Below are 19,181 nucleotides of genomic sequence, written 5' to 3'. Positions count from 1 at the left end.
CTTTGACCATCAAAGGCTTTTCTTTCTCAGCATGACCCACCCACTCACACATGGAGCCCCAGAGTCAGTCCTCCTGGGTAGGAGGAAGCCTGTAGACAGAACAAAGACCGTCACAAACTGCTAGAAAAACCCTTACAACATTTCATGAGCTGAAGACACCAGACTAAGAGTATCCCTGTCAACTACCAAACAAATACATCTCAAGTAATTTCTTTAGTCCAAAGAAAAAACAAGCAAATGAGAATCAGACGTGTAATGGACTTATCATTTGTAACTATGAATGGTGAAGTCAATAGAGCAATGTCAAAAAGTTCAGAGTGAAGAGGATTTTCAACATGGATAGTGGCTTGCCAAGTCTGAAGGTAAAACTAACATCCTCAAGCAGACCAGAAAAAGGAAAGAAAATACCCCTAATACAGGCTTTTAAGGGAAAAAAGTAATCAAGAATGTTATATAACAAAATAAGAAATGTACCTTTAAAGTAGAGAACATGAAGTTTCTTCTAAATAATACCTGTTTCCCTCCATTTAAGTATCAATTGGCCAAGGAAATCAGCAGTCTTTTGGAGTAATGACTACTCAGGATTTTGTGGACAGTAGACTAGTTGTGAATGCTGGGCTCAAATGAACCTTTCTCCATTTTGCTTTTGGGTGCCTTCTCTTCATGCTTTGCAACGTATCTCAGGAATACTCTTTCTCACCAAGACTGAAGGAAAGTTTTACCAGTCACTCAGTTGTGTCCAACTCTCTGTAACCCCATGAACTACAGCATGCCAGGCTTCCCTATCCTTCACTATCCCCTGGAGTTTGCTCAAACTCATGTCCATTAGTCAGTGATGCCATCCAACCATCTCATATCTGTTGCCCCCTTCTCCTTTTGCCCTCAATCTTTCCCAGCATCAGGGTCTCCAGGCAATCTTGATTCCAGACTGTGCTTCATCCAGCCCAGCATTTTGCATGATGTACTCTGCATACAAGTTAAATAAACAGGGTGACAACATACCAGCCCTGACATACTCCTCTCCCAATTCTGAACCAGTCAGTTGTTCCATGTACAGTTCTAACTGTTGCTTCTTGACCTGCATACAGGTTTCTCAGGAAGCAGGTGAGGTGGTCTGGTATTCCCATCTCTTTAAGAATTTTCCGCAGTTTGTTGTGATCTACACAGTCAAAGGCTTTAATATAGTCAATGAAGCAGTAGTAAATATTTTTCTGGAATTCTCTTTATGCTTTCTCTATGATCCAACAGATGCTGTCAATTTGATCTTTGGTTCTTCTGCCTTTTCCAAATCCAGCTTGTACAACTGGATAGTCTTGGTTCATGTATTGTTGAAGCTTAGCTTGAAGGATTTTGAGCCCATTATCCTACCATGTGAAATGAGCACAATTGTGCGGTAGTTTGAGCATTCTTTGGCATTGCCCTTTTTTGGGACTGTAATGAAAACTGACATTTTCCAGTCCTGTGGCCACTGCTGAGTTTTCCAAATTTGCTGCCATACTGAGTGCAGCACTTTCAGAGCATCATCTTTTAGGATTTGAAATAGCTCAGCTGGAATTCCATCATCTCCACTAGCTTTGTTCTTAGTAATGCTTCCTAAGGCCCACTTGACTTCACATTCTAGGATGCCTGGCTCTGGATGAGTGATCACACCATTGTGGTTGTCCGGGTCATTGATACCATTTTTGTACAGTTATTCTGTGTATTCTTGCCACCTGTTCTTAGTATCTTCTGCTTCTGATAGGTCCATACTGTTTCTGTCCTTTATTGTGCCTATCTTTGCATGAAATGTTCCCTTGGTATCTCTAATTTTCTTGAAGAAATCTCTAGTCTTTCCCATTCTATTGTTCTCCTCTATTTCTTTGCATTGCTCACTTAAGAAGGCTTTTTTCTCTCTCCTTGCTACTCTTTGGAACTCTGCATTCAGACAGGTATATCTTTCTCTTTCTCCTTTGCCTCTATTCTTTGCTCAGCTGTCTGTAAGGCCTCCTCAGACAGACATTTTGCCCTGTTGCATTTCTTTTTCTTGGGGATAGTTTTGATCACTGCCTCCTGTACAATGATAGTTCTTCAGGCACTCTGTCATCCGGATCTAATCCCTTGAATCTATTTGTCACTTCCACTTCAAGGGATTTGATTTAGGTCATACCTGAATGGCCTAGTAGTTGTCCCTACTTACTTCAGTTTAAGTCTGCTGCTGCTGCTGCTGCTGCCGCTAAGTCACTTCAGTCGTGTCCGACTCTGTGTGACCCCATAGACAGCAGCCCATCAGACTCCCTCGTCCCTGGGATTCTCCAGGCAAGAACACTGGAGTGGGTTGCCATTTCCTTCTCCAATGCACGAAAGTGAAAAGTCAAAGTGAAGTCGCTCAGTCGTGTCTGACTCTTCGCAACCCCATGGACTGCAGCCAACCAGGCTCCTCCATCCATGGGATTTTCCAGGCAAGAGTACTGGAGTGGGGTGCCATTGCCTTCTCCATCAGTTTAAGTCTGAATTATGCAATAAGAAACTCATGATCTGAGCCACAGTCAGCTCTCAGTCTTGTTTTTGCTGACTGTTCAAAGCTTCTCTATCTTCAGCTGCAAAGAATATAATCAATCTGATTTCAGGACTGACCATCTGGTGATGTCCATGTGTAGAGTCGTCTCTTGTGCTGTTGGAAGAGGATGTTTGCTATGACCAGAGCATTCTCTTGACAAAACTGTTAGCCTTTGCTCTGGTTCATTTTGTACTCCAAAGCCAAACCTGTTACTCCTGGTATCTCTTGACTTTCTACTTTTGCATTCCAGTCCCCTATGATGAAAAGGACATCTTCTTTTGGTGCTAGTTCTAGAAGGTCTTATATGTCTTCGTAGAACCATTCAACTTCATCTTTTCCAGCATTAGTGGTTGGGACATAGACTTGGATTACTGTGATTTGAATGGTTTGCCTTGGAAACAAACCTAGATCATTCTGTCATTTTTGAGACTGCACCCAAGTACTGCATCTTGGACTCTTGTTGACTATTCCATTTATTCTAAGGGATTCTTGCCCACAGTAATAGATATAATAGTCATCTGAATTAAATTTGACCATTCCTGTCCATTTTAGTGAATGAATCTGAATCTGTTGTAGACGGAGCTGGGAGAGAGTTACTGAGAGTGGTACAAAATTATAGGTCTTTACTGCCCTATTCCCAACCCCAAGAGAGCCCACTGGCATACTCACCCAGAGCCATGGTGCACCACCACAGCAGCGAGGTCGTACAGGCAGTTCTCTGGGCCACTGTTCTCGGGCTACAGATCAGGGGAGAAGGTATATCAGGACTGAGTTAGGAGCAGTGGTCAATGACATCAGCATCTCCCTACCTCAATGACCTCCACCCTCTCTCTGTGAAGATTTAATTTTACTAACAAATATAATTACGTTACCTCTAGTAAATAGCATTTCATGTCTAGGCCTCGCAGGGGAAATTCTACATATGTATCAACTTTGTTTCTTAAATATGCTGTCCAATGAAATCTTTTCAAATGTAAGCATAGCACCTGGATGAGAGATAAAGACAAAAATTGTAAACAAGCAGTTAATTTACCTTTCAATCAAAATTAACTACTTGATGGTACTAATATCTCTTAGATACTATTTTAGGCAGTCCATCAGTTTTTCTTTTGATTTTGATATTGGTTTCTTCCATGAATACCTTTTTATGATACTGTGATTTATAATAATGTGTTTAGTTTTGTCTCCTTTCCTGACACAAGATCCTAAAAGCCTTGAAATTTCCTCAGTGAAGAGAACACACAGAGTTATCTTTTGTTATGTTAGTGAGGTATGGGGGCTTGTTGCCAAGAGAACCAATCAAGAAATTGAGTTAAAACTTTCAGTCCTACCTCCCTGACCCACAAAAGGGAGAGGGATTGGAGGCTGAACGATCAGCAATGGCCAGTGATTTAATCAGTCGTGTCTGTGTAATGAAGCCCAAAGGACAAGGTTTGGAGCGCTTCCAGGTTGGGGAACCAGAGCTCTTCCACGTGCCACCATGCAAGGCCCCAAATTCCATGAGGACAGAAACTCCTTTGTTCAGGACTTTGCCCTTTCTATCTCTTCATCTGGTTGTTGATTTGTATCCTTTAACATCCTTTGTCATGAATTGATAATCTGGTGAGCAGACAGGTTTCCTGGGTTCTGTGAGCTGCTGTAGCAAATTAATGGAACCCAAGAAGGTAGAAGGGTCATGGGGACCTCTGATTTCCACCTAGCCGGTCACAAGCAGGAGTGACAATGGGGACATGTGACGGATGTCTGCAGTCCAAGCAAGGAGTCACAGGGACCCTCAGTTTGTAATTTGTCCCTTCAGAAGCCTAAGCCCAAAGTAACAGCCTGGGCTTGTGATGGTGTCTGATGTGGAGGGCAATCTTGTGGGACTGAGCTCCTTTACCGTGTGGAATCCGAAGCTCTCTCTGAGTAAGTAGTGTCAGGATGGAGTTGAATTGTATGTAGGACACCTATGGTGTCACAGAACTGCATGGGTGGTGTGGTGGGGAAACCCTACCCGTCGCGCTCTGTAAATAGTGATCAGGACATATTTACTTAGGAATTCATAAAGGGCTTAGTTTTATTGAAAACCCTAGAGACCAATGCAGAACAGATTATTTAAGTATAAAGTTAGAAAAATAATTTGTCTTCCAACCAATCATAAGCATTTTCCCCCTCAAAACTGCATTATAACTTGAAATGCAACACTTACCTTGGGTAGTTTCTGAATCCAAAACTTTTTAGTGGACTTCTGTTTCTTCTTGCACTTGTGGCACATATATAACTCTGTCTCATCAAGTTCTTCTAAGTCAGTAAAACTGCGAAGACAATCTAAACCAAAATTGATTTTGGCAGCATTAAAGGAGGATGCTTTTTATAGAGGAAGTGTACTGTAGGAAAAAAAAGACTATGAACTTTGAAAGTGAACAATTCAGGTTCAGATCTCAGCTTTATTAGCTATGTGACCTTAGAAGAGTCAGCTTTTCTCTTGCAAAATAGAGACCCTCAAAAAAGTCTACATTGAAGAACTGCTGTGAGGAAGAGAAGTAACATGTATAATGTGCCTGGCATCATGTCTAACATCTGGTGATGATCAGTTCATGACAGATGATATTATTGTAGTTGGGTTTACTATTATTAGTAAAAGAATTAATCTGAATAATTCTGACAGAAGTGGTTCCCTAATGAAATCAAGGTTCAAACAGCAGTGTTCTCTCAATGTCTTATATAACAAAGGACAGAACCCCAAGTTCATAAAAAAGTCAAATTTAGATCAAATGTTTGAGTCAGAATTTATTCAAAAATAAATTACAAAAGGCTTCATCATTGACCTTCCTACAATATCACCAGTGAATCCTTTGTTTCACACTCTACTCAAAATCCTGTGAGATGGACCATAGGTGTATTTTTTCCTTTCAAACATTTAACTGTGTCATCTGGGGTTTAGTAAACTTTGGCCCCAGGCCAAATCCAGCCACCTGATTCTGTAAATAAAGCCTGGAATATAATCACACCTACTCATTTATATACTCTCTGGCTGTTTTTACACTACAGCAGCAGACCCGAGCAGCTGTGACACAGACTATTTGCTGAAAAGCCTAAAATAATTACCATCTGGCCCTTTATAGAAAAAGTTTGCCGAATCCTGGCACAATTAGTAATATATTCAGAAGTCCATATAAAATGAATGCATTGTTCTGTGAGAATTGATATACTATTTTTTTTAGAGAAAAATAGGAATGCCTTTGTATCCACCACTCTGCTAAGGATATGGACTATCTAGTACTCGAGGAGCCAGAGTTGATGTGAATGGCATCCCCTAGAGTTGTGGAGGGGGTGGCCAGCCCTGTTCAGAGCTTCCTAGGTGCCTTTTCCCAATCAGCTCCCTCACCACCCCAGAAGTACTCACTATCCTGACTTTTGTTCAGTCATTTCTTGGCTTGTCTTTTTAGATCAGATATAATGCCCTTATGCATCTTTAAAACAGTATGAGGCTTGGTTTGAGAAGTTGGTTGGGTCACAAGCACAAACAGCATATAAGGAAAGGCAACATTGTACTCAAGAGTCTTCAGGTCATAGTCAACCTTGGCATTAGAGAGACTATAAGGAAGAGCCCCTTCAGGGAAGTTAGTGGGGCAAAGTCTAGCAGGGTTTATGAGTGGGCCAGATTCTACACAGACCAACACGGGTCCAGAAGGCCCATGTACTTTTTTTTTTTTAAGCATACTTTTAAAAACCATAACATAACATTGGTTTCAAGTGTATAATATAATGCTTCAGTATTTATATATATTGTGAAATGATCACAATAAATCTAGTTACCATTAGTCACCATAAGTTACAAATTTGTTTCTTCTGAGGACAGCTTATAAGACTTACTCTTAGTGACTTCCAAATATGCAATAAAGTATTAACTGTAGTTAGCATGCTATTCATTACATCCCCGTGACTTACAAGTGCAAAATCGTACTTTTTGACTTCCTTTACCTATTTTACCGACCCCACCCCCTGGATCCTGGCACCCACCAATCTGTTATCCTTATATATGAACTTATTTTTGTTTTTTAAATTCTGTTAAGTGAGGTCATGACTCATTGGAAAAGACAGGGATTGGGGGCAGGAGGAGAAGGGGACGACAGAGAATGAGATGGCTGGATGGCATCACTGACTCGATGGACGTGAGTTTGAGTGAACTCCGGGAGTTGATGATGGACAGGGAGGCCTGGTGTGCTGCAGTTTATGGGGTCGCAAAGAGTCGGACATGACTGAGCGACTGAACTGAACTGAAGTGAGGTCATATGGCATTTGTTTTTCTCTGACTTACTTCACGTAGCATGGTACCCTCAAGATCCATCCATGTTGTCCCAAATGACAAGATTTCTTTTTCATGACTGAATTATATTCCATTGTACATGTGAGTGAGTATGAGAGAGTGTGTGTTATCACATTGTCTTTACCCATTCATCCATCACTGGACACTATCTTGGCTATTGTAAATGCTGCTGCAATGAACATGAAGGCGCATCTATCTTTTGAAATTAGTGCTTTTGTTTTCTTTGGACAGCCACCCAGCAGTGGAGCTGCTAGATCATATGGTAGTTCTGTTTGAAATTTTCTGAGGAGCCTCCATTCTGTTTTCTGTAGTGGCAACACCAGTTTACAATCCCACTAACAGTGAGTGAGTGCTCCCTTTCTCACACCCTCCTCAACACTTGTTAGTTGCTGTCTTCTTGATGACTGCCACTCTTACAGGTGTGAGGTGGTATTTCACTGTGGTCTTGATTTTTATCTCCCTGATCATTAATGATGTTGAGCACGTATTCATATACCTGTTGGCCCTCTGTTTGTCTTTGGGAAAATGTCCATTCAGATCTGCTCATTTCTTACAGCTGACTCCACTTATATGCAGATACTTTTTAGTAGCAAATGCCCCCCACTCCAGTACTCTTGCCTCGAAAATTCCATGGACGGAGGAGCCTGGAAAGCTGCGGTCCATGGGGTTGCTGCGACTTCACTTTCACTTTTCACTTTCATGCACTGGAGAAGGAAATGGCAACCCACTCCAGTGTTCTTGCCTGGACAACCCCAGGGACGGGGGAGCCTGGTGGGCTACCATCTATGGGGTCACACAGAGTCGGACACCACTGAAGTGACTTAGCAGCTACAATACTATACGGTCTGTGGCTGGTTGAACCCATAAAGCAGAACTGTGTATATGAAGGGCTGCCTATAAATTACACGTGAACTAACCCCCTCATTGTTCAAGGGTTGACTATAATCAGGTTTTTTTTTCCTGCTATAGAGTTGTGCAAAATTTTTAAAATATATTTTAGATATTAACTCCTTATCAGATACATGATGCAAATTCAGTAGGCTGCCTTTTCATTTTGTTGATGATTTCCTTTGCTTTACAGAAGCTTTTTATTTTAATGTGGTCCCGCGTGTTTTTCGTTTTGTTGCCTTTGCTTTTGCAGTCAGATCCAAAAAATCATCACCAAGACTGCTGTCAAGGAACTGACTGCATATGTTTTCTTCCAGGGATTTTAGGGTTCAGGTCTTAATGTTCAATTCTTTAATCCATTTTGAATTAATTGGTGTGTAAGTTAGTGGTCCAGTTTCATTCTTTTACATATGGCTGTCCAGTTTTCCAAACACCATTATTGAAGAGACCGTCCTTTCTCCATTGTGTATTCTTGTCTCTGTTGTCATATATTAACTGACCCATGTATACATGATTTATTTCTGGGTTCTCTATTCTGTTCCATTGATCTGTACGTCTGTTTTTGTGTGAATACTATACTGTTTTGATGACCATAGCTTTGAATTATAATTTGAAGTCAGGGAGCATAATACTTCCAGCTTTTTCTTTTCGCTCAAGAGTGCTTTGGCTATTTGGGGTTGTTTGTGGCTCCACACAAATCTTAGAATTATTTGTTCTAGTTCTGTGAATGGTGCTACTGTTATTTTTATAGGAATCGCATTGACTCTACAGATTGCCTTGGGTAGTATGGCCATTTTAACCACTGATTCTTCCTGTCTGTGAGCACAGTATGTCTTTCCATTTGTTAGTGTCATCTTCAATTTCTTTTACTAATGTCTTATAGTTTTCCAAGTACATGTCTTTTACATCCTTGGTTGGATTTATTTCTAAGTATTTTATTCCATTTGATGCAATTGTAAATGGGATTGCTTTCTTTTTAAAAGAAGATTTTATTTATTTATTTTTGGCTGTGCTGGGTCTTCACTGCCACACGTGGACTTTCTCTAGTTGCAGCGAGCAGGGACTAGTGCATGGGCTTCTCATTTGCGGTGGCTTCTCTTGTGGAACAGGCGCTCTGAGGCACACAGGCTTCAGTAGTTTTGGCTCCTGGGCTTACTTGCTTTGCAGCATGTGGGATCTTCCCAGATCAGGGATCGAACCCCAGTCTCCTGCAATGGCAGGTGGAGTCTGTACCAGTGAGCCACCAGGGAAGCCCTGGGATTGTTTTCTTAATTTCTGAGAGTTCAATATTAACATATTATGGAAATGCAACAGATTTTTGTATATTGATTTTGTATCCTACAACTTACTGAATTTGCTTTATTCTAACAGGTTTTGGTTTTTATGGAGTCATTGGGATTTTCTATACATATAACATGTCATCTGCAAACAGTGGCAGTTTTGCATCTTCCTTTCTGATCTGGATGCCCTTTCTTTCTTGCCTAACTGCTATGGCTAGGTCTCCCAATACTGTATTGAACAAAAGTGGTGTAAGGGAACATGCTTACCTTGTTCCTCATCTTAGAAGAAGTGATTTCAGCTTTGCACCACTGAGTATGATGTTGGCTGTGGGCCTGGCATGTGTGCATGCATGCTACGCCACTTCAGTCATGTCCGACTCTCTGTGACCCTATGAACTGTAGCCCGCCAGGCTCCTCTGTCCAAGGGGATTCTCTGTAGCTCTCCAGGCTCCTCTGTCCATGGGGATTCTCCAGTTAAGAATACTGGAGTGGGTTGCCAATGCCCTCCTCCAGGGCGTCGTCCCAACCCAGGGATCACACCCATGTCTCTTCTATCTCCTGCACTGGCAGGAGGGTTCTTTACCACTAGTGCCACCTGGGAAAACCAGACCTGATATATATGACCTTGATTATGTTGAGGAATAGTCCCTCTACACCCACTTTAACAGTTTTTACCAAAAGTGGATGTTGAATTTTCTCAATTTTTAATTTCATCTATAGAAATGATCATATGATTTTTATCCTTCATTTTGTAAATGTGGTATATCACTTTGCATCCCTGAAATAAATCCTACATGATCATGGTATATGATACTTTCAATGTATTGTTGAATCATGTATCCTAGTATCTTGTGAGGTTTTCTGTGTTTTTGTTCATCAGGGGTATTGGGCTCTAATGTTCTTTTCTTGTGTCCTTGTGTGGTTTTGTTATCAGGTAAAGCTGACTTTGTAAAATGAGTTTGGAAATGTTCCTTTGTCTCCTGTTTATTGGAAGAGTTTGAGAAGGATTGTATTCTTTGAATGTTTAGTTGAATTCACCTGTGAAGCTGTCTGGTCCTGGATGCTCTTTGTTGGGAGGCTTTGATTACTGATTCAGTTTCCTTACTAGTAATTGGTCTGTTGAGATTTCTGTTTCTTCATAATTCAGTCTTGGTAGGCTTTATATTTCTAGGAATTTATCCATTTCATCTGTATTGTACAATTTGTTGTCATGTAATTGTTCATTGTGGTCCCTTATCATCCTTTGTATATCTGTGGTATTGGTTGTAATGTCTCCTCTTTCATTTCTGATTTTTATCTATTCGAGTCCTCTTTTTAAAAATTGGTTTTAATATGCCTTTTATTTAATTATTTACTTGATCGCTCCACATGGCATGCAGAATCTTAGTTCCCTAGCCAGATACTGAGCCCATGCCCCCTGTAGTAGAAGCACAGAGTCCTAACCACTGGACTGCCCGGGAATTCCCAGTCCTCGGTCTTTTTTGCTTGGTAAATCACAGCTAAAGGTTTGGTGCTTTAGTTTGTCTTTTCAAAGAATCAGCATTTAGTTTTACTGATCTTTTCTATTGTCTTTTTTGTCTCTATTTCATTTATTTTTGCTCTGATCTTTGTTATTTCCTTCCTTCTAGTAACTCTGGATTTCATTTTTTGTTCTTTTTCTAGTCCCTTGAGGTATAAAGCTATGTTATTCAAATTTTTTCTTGTTTCTTGAGGGTAGGTATTTATTACTATGAGCTTCCCCCTTAACGAGCTTTTCAGATGGAGCAGTGGTAGAGAATCTGCCTACCAGTGCAGGAGACATAGGAGACATGGGTTTGATCCCTGGGTTGGGAAAATCCCCCGGAGAAGGAAACAGCAACCCACTCCAGGATTCTTGCCTGGGAAATCCTATGGACACAGAAGCCTGACAGGCTACAGTCCATAGGGTCACAAAGAGTCAGACATGGCTAAGCATACATGTACATTCCCTCTTAGAACTGCCTTTGCTGCATCCTATGAATTTGGTGTGTTGTATTTCCTTTTTCATTTCTCTGAAAGTATTGTTTGATTTCTCTTTTGATTTCTTCTTTGACCTACCAGTTGTTCAGCAGCAAGTGGTTTTCATCTTCGCATCTGTCACTTTTCCAATTTTCTTCTTGTAGTTGACTTCTATTTTCATACCATCATGGGTGTGAAAGATGTTTGATAGCATTCCAGCATTATTAAATTTATTAAGACTTGTTTGGTGAACTTCCTAGTGGTCCAGTGGTGAGGAAGTCACACTTTCACTTCTGAGGACCCAGTTTGATCCCTGGTCCAGAATTAAGATCCCACGAGCCATGTGATGTGGCCCAAAAAAAAAAAAAAAAAAAAAACTTGTCCTATGGCCAAAAATGTGATTTACCTGGGGAATATTCCTTACGCCCTTAAGAATGTGTATTCTGTTGCTTCTGTATGGAATGTTGTATGTCTGTCTGTTACATTTATGTGATCTAATGTATCATCTAAAGCCAGTGTTTCCTTATGGATTTTTTGTCTGGATGGTCTATGCACTGAAATAATTGGGGCATTAAAGTCCCCGCTATTTATTGTATTGCTGTTTCTCACTTTAAGTCTGTTAATAGTTGTATTATATAGACATGTGCTCCTGCGTTGGGTGCCTAAGTATTTACAAATGTCACATCCTCTTGTTGGGCTGACCCCTTTATCATTATATAACACCCATCTTTGTCTCTTATTGCAGTCTTTGTTCTAAAATCCATTTCGTCTGATGCCTACCCTAGCTTTCCTTCGGTTTTCCATTTGCATGGAGTATATTTTTCTATCCTTCTACTTTCACTCTGAGTCCTTATTATCTGCAGTGAGTCTCTTCTAGACAGCACATACGTGGGTCTTGTTTTTTTAACCCATTCAGCTGCTCTGTCTCTTGACCGGAGAACTTAGTACATTTACATTTAGTTTTTGACATAATTAACCATAATTATTGATGGGTATTGCCGATTACTATTTTCTTAATTGTTTTCTGGCTGTTTTATAATAGTTCCCTTCTGTTCTCCTCTTGCTCTCTTCCTTTGTGGTTTGATGGCTTTCTTTAGTGGTATGCTTAAATTTCTTTCTCATCTTTTGTGTATTTACTATAGGTTTTTACTTTGTGGTTACCAGGAGGCTTACATATGAAAGAGTTACAACTTTATAACAATCTATTTTAAGTTGATAATACATTAAAACACATTCTAAATTTCTTATTGCCCATATTTTAAGTCACATCCTTTTATACTGTGTATCCCTTAACAGTTATTTATTGCAGTTATGGTTATTTTTACTACTTCTTTCTTTTAACCTTCATACTAGTTTTATAAGTGATGAATCCACTCCTTTTACTATATATTTACCTTTGACAGATTTACACTTTTGTATGTTTTTGTAATTAAAACATCTTATTTTCATCTTAAAGAAGTTTCTTTAACACTTCTTATAAAGTCAGTTTAGTGGTGGTGAACTCTTTTAGCTTTTGCCTGTCTGGAAAACTCTATCCTGCCTTCAATTGTGAGTGATAAATATGCCAGGTAGAATATTCTTGATAGAATTTTCTTCTTTCAGCACTTTAGGTATGTTGTGTTACTCCTTTCTGGCCTGCAAAGTGTCTGCTGAAAAATAAGATTCTCTCCTTGTTTTTAACTTCTGACATTTTAATTATAATGTGTCTTGGTGAATTACTTTGGGTTCAGTATTTTTGGAACTCCCTGGGCTCCCTGGATCTGGATGTCAAGTTTTCTTCCCCAGATTAGGGGCATTTTCAGCAATTATGTCTTCAAAGTTAAGTTTTCTGCTCCTTCCTCTCTCTACTCCTTCTGGCACTTCTGTAATGCAAATGTTCTGTGACCTCAATACTTGGTACTTGTATTTTCTCTTTGTTGAAGTTCTGTTTGTTCACCCATTCTTCCCCTTTATGACAATTATTTTGAACTCTATCAGGTCAACTACTTATCTGTTTATTTAAGGTTTTTTTTTTTTTTTTAATGAGGCTTTATCTTGTTCTTTCATTTGGACCATAGTCCTTTGGCTTGACTCTATGCATTAGATACAAGAGCCAACTCCCCAGTCTTGAAGGAGTGGATTTTGTGTAGGAGATGAACCTTACTGCCTAACCATGCTCTAGCTGTTGGCTGTCTCTCAGAGCTTTCTGATTGTCTAAACAGCTGCCTATTTTATTGTTAATAGTTCTCAGGAGTTGACGATATGCCAAGACCTGTCATTTTTCCCAAAGGGAAGAATCTCAGGCAGCAGATTTTAAAGCATGCAAATGTATACAGTCCTATGGGATCCAGAGGTGTCCCTCCCACCAGAGTCCAAAAAATTGGGGTCCAGATGAGGGTATAAACTTTTCTAGAAGATACCAGTGATCTATGAGATGGCCTCCATGGCCTATGTTTCCTGAGAGGATTTCTGTAAGCCCCTAGATATTATGTCAAACCAGAAGCCTGCCCCTCAGGCCAAAGCTCTAGGATAGGGAGATTGGCCTATTTCACAGGAAGACTTGGGTGTGTTTTAGTCGGCTGTCTGCAAAGCGCCCTGGGGGTGGTGGCCTACATTGTTACAGTCCTGTGTGACCAAGGAACCCAAGCCCTCCCCGCCCCCCTCCCCGGGCCTCTGGAGAAGGCAATCAAGGGGCATCCCATAGGCTGCAGCCATAAAAAAAGGAGCAGCAGATGTGTGTGAAAGCTGCCCTCCAGGAGATACTGGAGCTGTGGGGCACGGCAAGAGAAGACCTCACTCACCGTCCACAGTCTCTGGAAAGGATTATTGTGAGCCTTAGATGTGTGTTTAATTAAAAGCCTACCCTTCATATGCTGCACCTATGATGATGTGCTAATAGGCCTTTTTCAAAGAAAGGCTGAGCTCCTAGTCCGTTGCTTCTTGTGCCTAGAGGGGGATGGTTGTTTAAGAGCTGTTGCTCCACTGGTTACAGTCCTGTGGGACCTGTGAGCATGACCCCTGCTGGCCACCAGAGTCAGGTGATATAAAGGTGTCCCCTGAAAGCACCTACAAAAACCTGAGGGCCAGACAAGGGTGTAAGCCTCTTGCTGGAAGATACTGGTGAGCTAGGGCAAGGCTGAAGGTGAGCACAAACGTTGTATCCACTGGCCTCCATTCCCTGACAGCAACTTTGTCGACCCCTAGGACTGTGCCAGATTGGAAGCCTGCCCCTCAGGCCAAGGCTCCCGCACAAGCAGTCTCAAGACTGGGTGGATTTCAGTCTGTTTTCTGTTTCTGTGCAATGCTGTGGGGATGGCAGTTGGCCAAGAACTGTCTCTCCACTGTTAATAGTCTCACGGGGCCCAGGAATGCATGCCAGGTGATCAAGGGGCATCCCTGGGTGGGAGCTGACACATGTAAAAGTCCCCTCCAAGAGATGCTGGTGCTCTGGAGAGTGGCAGAGGACAGCCTCAAGATGGTGCCTGCTGGCTGGAGCCCAACAGAAACAGACTATAAAGGTGGCACCCCCCAAACAAACAAAAACCACATACAAAACATGGCATCTGCAGGGTTTACCAAGGCAGAAGAGCATGAAGGGGGTACCTTCCAGCCTCCATCCCTAGGGGGAATCCCAGCAGGCCCCTGCCTCTCAGGCTGATGCTTTAAGACCAGCAGATAAGCTTCAGAGGCGAGTCTGGTGCTTTTCAAATGGCTGCTTCAGTGTGGAGCCCTAAGATGAGAGCCTGTGCCTGAGCCCTTTAGGAGCCACTTCCACGTCTCGTGGGCCTGGTGGATGCAAGCCCTGCTAGTGTTCAAAGCTAGGTATTTTGAGGCCTCACCTCCCAGGTGCGGGTCTTAAAAGTTGGGGTGCCTGGGTGGGTTTCAAACCCTTCCCTCCTTAGAAAGAAGCTCTGGGTGAGGGCTTATGGTGAGATTATGTCTCAGCCTCTCCTACCCACTACAATCTGGTTTCTTTCTTACTTGCCCAACCTGCAGGAGTCTCTGTTAGTTTTTAGGGTTTTTTCAAAGCAAATTGTTCCATACGTAGCTGGAGATTTGTACATCCATGGAAGGAGGTAAGCTCAGGATCTTCCTGTGTCACCGTCTTGAGTTGGAACCCTCCCCCATGCATTCTTTTTTCTTTTAAATTGAAGTATAGTTGATTTGCAATGTTGTATTAATTTCTGCTGTATAACAAAGTGATTCAGTTTTATATATATATATATATATTCTTTTTAAAAATGCTTTTCCATTATGGCTTATCATAGAGTGTTGAATATATAGTTATCTGTCCTGTACATTAGGACCTTAGTGTTTACCCATTCTGTATACAATAGCTTTGTACCTGATAACCCCAGCGTCCCACTCCATCCTTCCCCCTGCTTTCGCCCCCTTGGCAGCCACAGGTCTGTGCTCTGTGAGTCTATTTCACAGATAGGTTCGTCTGTGTCCTATTTTAGATTCCACATGAGTGATACCATGTATCATTTGTCTTTCTCTTTCTGGCTTACTTCACTTAAAATGATCTCATCTATGTCACTGCAAATGGCATTATTCCATTCATTTTTATGTCTGGGTGGTATTCTGTTGTGTATATGTACCACATCTTCCTCATCCATTCATCTCTCAATGACCATTTAGGTTATTTCCACATCTTGGCTGTTGTGAGCAGTGCTGCTGTGAATAGGGGTGCACGCATCTTTTTGGATTAGAGTTTTGTCTGGATATGTGTCCACGAGTGGGATTGCTGGACCATACAGCAATTCTATTTTTAGTTTTCTGTGAATATTCCATACTATTTTCCCTAGTGGCTACACCAACTTACATTCCCAACAGTATAGGAGGATTATTCCCTTTTCTCCATACCCTCTCCAGCATTTGTTATTTGCAGGGTTTCTAATGATGGCCATTCTGACCTGTGTGAGGTGGTACCTCACTGTAGTTTTGACTTGCATTTCTCTAATAATTAGTGATGTTGAATATCTTTCCATGTGCCTGTTGGCCATTTGTGTTTCTTCTTTGGAGAAGTGTCTATTTACACTGTCTGCCCATTTTTCTGTTGAATTGCTTTTGTTGTTGAGTTGTATAAACTGTCTGTATATTTTGGAGATTAATCCCTTGTCGGTCACATTGTTTGGAAATATTTTCTCCCATTCTGTAGATTGTCTTTTCATTTTGTTTCTGGTTTATTTTGCTGTGCAAAGGTTTGTAAGTTTGATTGGATCCCATTTGTTTATTTTTGTTTTCATTTCTATTGTCTTGGAAGATGTAGAATTAGAATCCTCATGCATTGCTGGCAGGAATGTAGAACAGTACAGCCACTGTGGAAAACAATCTGACAGTACCTCAAAAAATTAAAGAATTACCATATTCTAGCAGTTCTACTCCTAGGTATATTCTCAGAAGAACTGAAAGCAGGGACTCAAACAGATATTTGCACACTTTATGTTTTCAGCAACATTTTTCATAATAGCCAAAAGGTAAAAGCAACCCAAGTTTACATCAACAGATTAATGGATAAACAAAACGTCGTATATATGTACAATGGAGCATTAGCCTTAAAAAGGAGGGCAGTTCTGATACGTGCCACAGTAACAATAAACCTTGAAAACATCATGCCAAGTGAAATACACCAGTCACAGAAGGATAATAGTACGATTCATGGAAAGTAGAACAGAGGTACCAGGGCTTGGGAGAGAGGAATGGGGAGTTATTGTTTAATTAGTACATTTTCTGTTTGGGGTGATTTTAAAAGTTCTGGAAATAGTGGTGATGGTTGCATAATATTGTGAGTTTACTGGCTGCTGCTGAATTGTACACCTAAAAATTATTAACGTGGTAAATTTTATGTATATTTTACCAGCATTTAAAATAAAAAGTTTTTAAAAAAAAATAAATGAAAATCAGTATCTGCCTAAAACTTTCATGAACAAAGAGAGAAGGCAAGAATGATGACTCTGAGATGCCTGGTTACTCAGCTTCTCTATCCCATATTAACCAGCTGCTTTTATGATTTGCTAGCAAGACACCCTTCTCTAGGTCTCCCCAGCCACGCAACACTGAGAAATCAACTTGATGGTGGGGCAGCATTTTCCCCTATATTTAACCTGCACGGAACCACTTTCCTGTATGGAAGCATGCAGTTGTTCAGAGGGAGATACTAGTGAGTTCGTAGGTAGGCACTGTAAAAGTCTTATGATAATTATTTAGAACCTCTAATTTCAGGAATTTGATACCCTTCTGAATGTTGAGATTAGTGAAAGAATATATCGGTTCCCAGCAACTCATTTGCATTTTTGAGACCAAAATGTAAAATGCATAGGTCTTCTGGACTGCCCTGTTTTTCCCTCCTTGCCACACTGGCGGTGCCTCTGCAGCCACAGGGCAGCCCCCCTCCACCAGGAGGCCAAGCCCGCTTCCCACTCGCACACCCTGAGCCTCCTCTGCAACTGGCCTCGGCCCTGCATCAGCTGCTCCTTATCTGAAACAGAGCCCCTCCCTCCAGCAACCTTCCGGGCCTTCTCTTCTCCCTGACATAATTTCAACCTCCGCCAGCATCTTTTTGCTTTCCAAGATTTTCTTCCTTTGTGTTTTTATTCCTCTTGAATTTTTGAGAGGCTTAAACTTATGGGGTAACCGACAAGGAAGTGGTCCCACGGCCAACTTATGCACAAAATAGTACAGAGTTCCCTCCATTTCAAGTGAGGCCATACACAATATACCGAAATGAAACAGAAGACATGAAATGCCCATTAGACAATTCAGTACCAGCTGAGCCTGGCATGTACAACACTCAGTTTTAAAAAGGGTGACCCAATTGCTTCTAGGAGCCCTCTCTGTGTTCTCTCAACTCTCCCTGGAACCGCCACAGGAAGCCCACACCTGCGGCTAAACCCAGACGATGGTCAGTAGACTGCTGTGCCAGGGCCAGCCTCCAGGAGTTTCAATAAATGACACTGTAAATCCTCGCCAGGTTTGTGGAAAACTACCCCCACTACCACAGTTATCTTCCTATGAATTTTAGAAAGCTTCTTTAGCTCATCTGGAAAATTAAGGCCTGTCTGTCAAGGTTTCTATGGGTTAAAAAGTGACAACTCACAATCATTCCTAAAGCTTCAACTGCTGCCTTTTTATAAAGGTTTTTAAATGAGATTTTAAAATATTCATAACCATGGTATTTCTGGAAATAGGCTTATAAGGGATGTTTGCTTTCCTTTTCTGTGCTCTTTTGAATTTCCCCCCCATTTTACAATAAACATACAAAGACTTCTTTGTTTGAAACATCTCCTTGACATTCATAGATTTGACAGTTGCTTTGATGTCTTAACTATATGAAAAGTCTGAATGACCCTGAAATGTACTCCATTTTAATATTTTGCAGCAGCATGAGTGTGAATTTCACCTCAGAGCTCATATATAGATGTGAATCACACGGTCAGTGACCAGTCTACAAGGCATCCAGCACTCACACCTCAGCCAAGTTTTGTTGTTCTCTACTTACCTTCACTAAGGATCTGAGGAAACTGGTTACCTTTTTCACTCGTACTTCATTGCATTTCATGAGGAAAAGTGTGTGTGTGTGTGTGTGTATGCCACGGTGGCTTCTGAAACTCTTAAGATTCTTAAAGGCGTCAGGGCATAATATTTCCAAGTGTCAGTCTAACAAATTATATATAAACTGTTTTTAAAGGGACTTTCCTGGCGGTCCAGTGGTTAAGACTCTGCCTTCCAATGCAGGGGGTACAGGTTTGATCCCTGGCTGAGGAACCGAGATCCGACATGCCGCAGGGTACAGCCAAAAATTTAAATTAAGACTTGTAAAAAAAGAAATGTTTAAAAAAAGACCTGTTAAATAGTATCCTATAGAGAGCAGAAAATGAAAGTAGTTTGTTAAAGTTGCTGAAGCACTTTATGTACTACATAAATCTAACAGGGCAGTAATTTGGAAGTATGCATAAATAATCCACATTTTGTTTTACTCCCCCAAAGCAAATACATGAAAGTGATACAATAAGTTAAAATATATAAAAGAGATGAAACATAGCTCCGTTTCTTTCTGAATCCCACCACCCGCTAAGATAATCACTGTGAACAGGTGCACACCGCTCTAGAATTTTAGTCACGCATTTTTAAAAGTCTTATACAAATGGGAGAATTCATGGGATAATTCTGTGTACGTACTTCCATAGACAGTGTCTGACTCTACGGTGTT

At 41.0% G+C, this 19,181-nt stretch overlaps 1 protein-coding gene across 13 annotated transcripts in view; it reads right to left on the bottom strand.

The window, feature by feature from the left end:
• Positions 1 to 19,181, bottom strand: part of USP3 (ubiquitin specific peptidase 3) — a 137,893-nt gene that overhangs the window by 3,971 nt on the left and 114,741 nt on the right. For 11 of the 13 annotated variants that reach the window (XM_086321438.1, XM_086321431.1, XM_086321429.1 and 8 more), the window contains 3 exons: positions 4,725 to 4,843; positions 3,409 to 3,522; positions 3,206 to 3,273 (listed from right to left, as the gene is read on the bottom strand). In XM_086321438.1, the coding sequence (XP_086177564.1) occupies positions 3,206 to 3,273; positions 3,409 to 3,522; positions 4,725 to 4,843 (301 nt within the window). Of the gene's footprint in view, positions 1 to 3,205; positions 3,274 to 3,408; positions 3,523 to 4,724; positions 4,844 to 16,398; positions 18,784 to 19,181 lie in introns of those variants that run through there. The other 2 variants (XM_086321441.1, XM_086321440.1) reach the window with 2 other exon arrangements.

Source organism: Bos grunniens, chromosome 10 (assembly GCF_055505025.1).
Source record: "Bos grunniens cultivar Pamir isolate PY7600 chromosome 10, Bosgru_T2T1.0, whole genome shotgun sequence".
NCBI classification, from domain to species: Eukaryota; Metazoa; Chordata; class Mammalia; order Artiodactyla; family Bovidae; genus Bos; species Bos grunniens.
This window is presented reverse-complemented; position numbering and strand designations above follow the sequence as displayed.